This window comes from Saccoglossus kowalevskii, chromosome 3, assembly GCF_978046115.1.
Source record: "Saccoglossus kowalevskii chromosome 3, keSacKowa6.1, whole genome shotgun sequence".
NCBI lineage: Eukaryota > Metazoa > Hemichordata > Enteropneusta > Harrimaniidae > Saccoglossus > Saccoglossus kowalevskii.
In genome coordinates, this window is record NC_140643.1 from 47,484,939 (window position 1) to 47,487,363 (window position 2,425).

The window sequence follows — 2,425 nt, forward strand, 5'->3', positions numbered from 1 at the left end:
CAATTCTGAGTTAATGCGACTGAAACACGTGAATTATGTGACGACTGCATAACATAATTCCGAGTTAATGCGACTGTGATACGTGAATTCTGTGACGACTACAAACGTAATTCGGAGTTAGTTCGACTGTAACACATGAATTCTGTGACGACTACATAACGTAATTCCGAGTTAGTTCGACTGAAACACGTAAATTCTGTGATGACTGCATAGCGTAATTTTGAGTTATTGCGACTGTGACACTTAGTAAAATGCTGTATTATATAAGAGCATCGAGAAATTAATTAGATCTTTTACGGGATCTTAGAAGTCTCAGAAATGGTCATAGCCGTCGTTACTTTCTGAAATCAGGCATTTCACTATATGGTACGTTAATCGGGGATTGAATTTAACTCGCCCGTATGTTAGTATTCTGATTGTGCAATTATGCAGTTTCACCAACGTCGAGAAATATTTTGCCTTCAAGATTGATTTTAGAAATTACACTTTCGGCTTCTGTGCTTCATTAATATGACTACTGATTTTGCATTAGACGCCATAAGTTCCGACTACGCATGCTTACCTGCCCATGTATTGTGTCATTCCATTCCTTATGAAAGATAGCATTGATTATAATTTCAGTGACGTCACCACATATGTTGCGATACAGAGATATTTAAGAGCAAGTTTCATGATATATGTTGGTGTGCCCATCTAGGTGGTTTCTGAACACTTCGTAAACCGGAGCAGATATCACAGAGTGTATGTGAGGAAACAGTGTCGAAGAACGGTTGTTGTTAAAACTATACATACATCCATGGCAGAATATATGTCCAACTCAACTACTAATAGTGAGAATCTACTACACTTTCGAGAGGTGGTCGAAGATGACCCTTTTATCGCCGTGTATCTACTGGTAACGATTTGCCTGTGCATGATGGGGACCTGTGGTAATACTTTGGTACTGTTGACGGTGATTATGAACAAGAAATTACACACTGTATCCAATATATTTATCGTCAATCTAGCTGTAGCAGATATCGGTGTCACCTCGTTGGTTGATGCGTTCACCATCGTCGGTATCATCACGTCTCGCCAATTTTTACCTCCTCAAACTACCTTATGCGCGTTTGTAGGTTCGTTCTGCCTCATATGTTGCAGTTGTTCGCTCTGGAACATCATGGCGGTTGGTATTAACAGATACATATATATATGCAAGTCCCATCTGTATAGGAAGATCTATACAGTGCCCACCACTCTGGCGATGGCAGCGGCCGTCTGGCTTAGCTGTTTTCTGTTAGATTTCCCGAACTTTGTTGGTTGGGGTGATCACGGTTACGACGCCAAGACAATGGTTTGTTCATACAGCCGAACAGCTAGTCTCAGCTGGTTGTTGTTTTTCGTCATATCAGCGGTACTCGTACCGGCATGCATCATATTGTACTGCTATATCAGCGTATATTTACTGGTTCGAAATCATGGTCTGACATTCACTGGAGGATTCCAGAGAAATACAGTCAGACTGAAAAAAAAAGATATACAGTTGATGAAAACGTTGTTTGCTATCTTTCTCGTGTTCATTACGTGCTGGGTTCCTTACGCCATAGTAGTTGTAGCGGACGTCAATGACACTTGGCCGCATTATATACATATCACTGTTTGGATTATGGCACACGGAAACAGCGCATTGGACAGTATATTGTACGGAGTCATGAACAAGCAATTCCGCGATGGTTATGCCGTAATTATCTCATACATATTCTGTTGTTGCCGTGAAGCAATTTTGAAAAGCAATCGTGTCGGCACAACGACGGTGTCAGTACTGTCCATGCCGACCAAACCAGAGTCGAAAGCTACACCGCGCCCTATCAAACTAGCTGGTGTCGAAGAAGTGTCACTGTAATCTCAAAGAAAAATGTTGAGTTGCGTCTATACTTTTGTAGGTCAAAATTGACTTAAGTAACGCCACTATTGGTATTGGTGTATAACAATGTATGATTTGTCAATTGCAGTATATATTATGTTCTATATTTATATATATATGTTGCGTTAATAACGTGTGTATACAAGCATGGATGCTTGTTCCCGGCGTTTTTTTTATAAAGAAATAATTAGAACACAAATACGGACTCGTCAATAAAAATTATATTAATAACGTCATTTGTGAGGTAAACATGCAGATAATGCCGGAAATCTCAGTCAAGTACTAGAATGTCTAAATGAAATTAAGACTTTTGATATTCATCATTGAACATTTTGAATCAATTTTAGATCCACAGTTGATTGGCATACTGTCTCGCAAACTCTAACACAGTATTGAAATTTGTTTATATAGTATTAATTTGTATCACTTATCACTTAACTTGAATTTTGATTTATATTAGTAAATGTGCGTAAGTCTGTGTGTAGGTATTTGCTATTTAATACTTTTGTTAAATTATGATAT

At 38.6% G+C, this 2,425-nt stretch overlaps 1 protein-coding gene across 1 annotated transcript; it reads left to right on the forward strand.

The window, feature by feature from the left end:
- Positions 1 to 796: 796 nt before the first annotated feature.
- LOC100372933 (melatonin receptor type 1B-B-like) lies at positions 797 to 1,882 on the forward strand. Its single transcript, XM_002737631.1, has one exon. It carries the CDS (start codon positions 797 to 799, stop codon positions 1,880 to 1,882), a length of 1,086 nt encoding a protein of 361 aa, XP_002737677.1.
- The last annotated feature ends 543 nt before the right edge of the window (positions 1,883 to 2,425 follow it).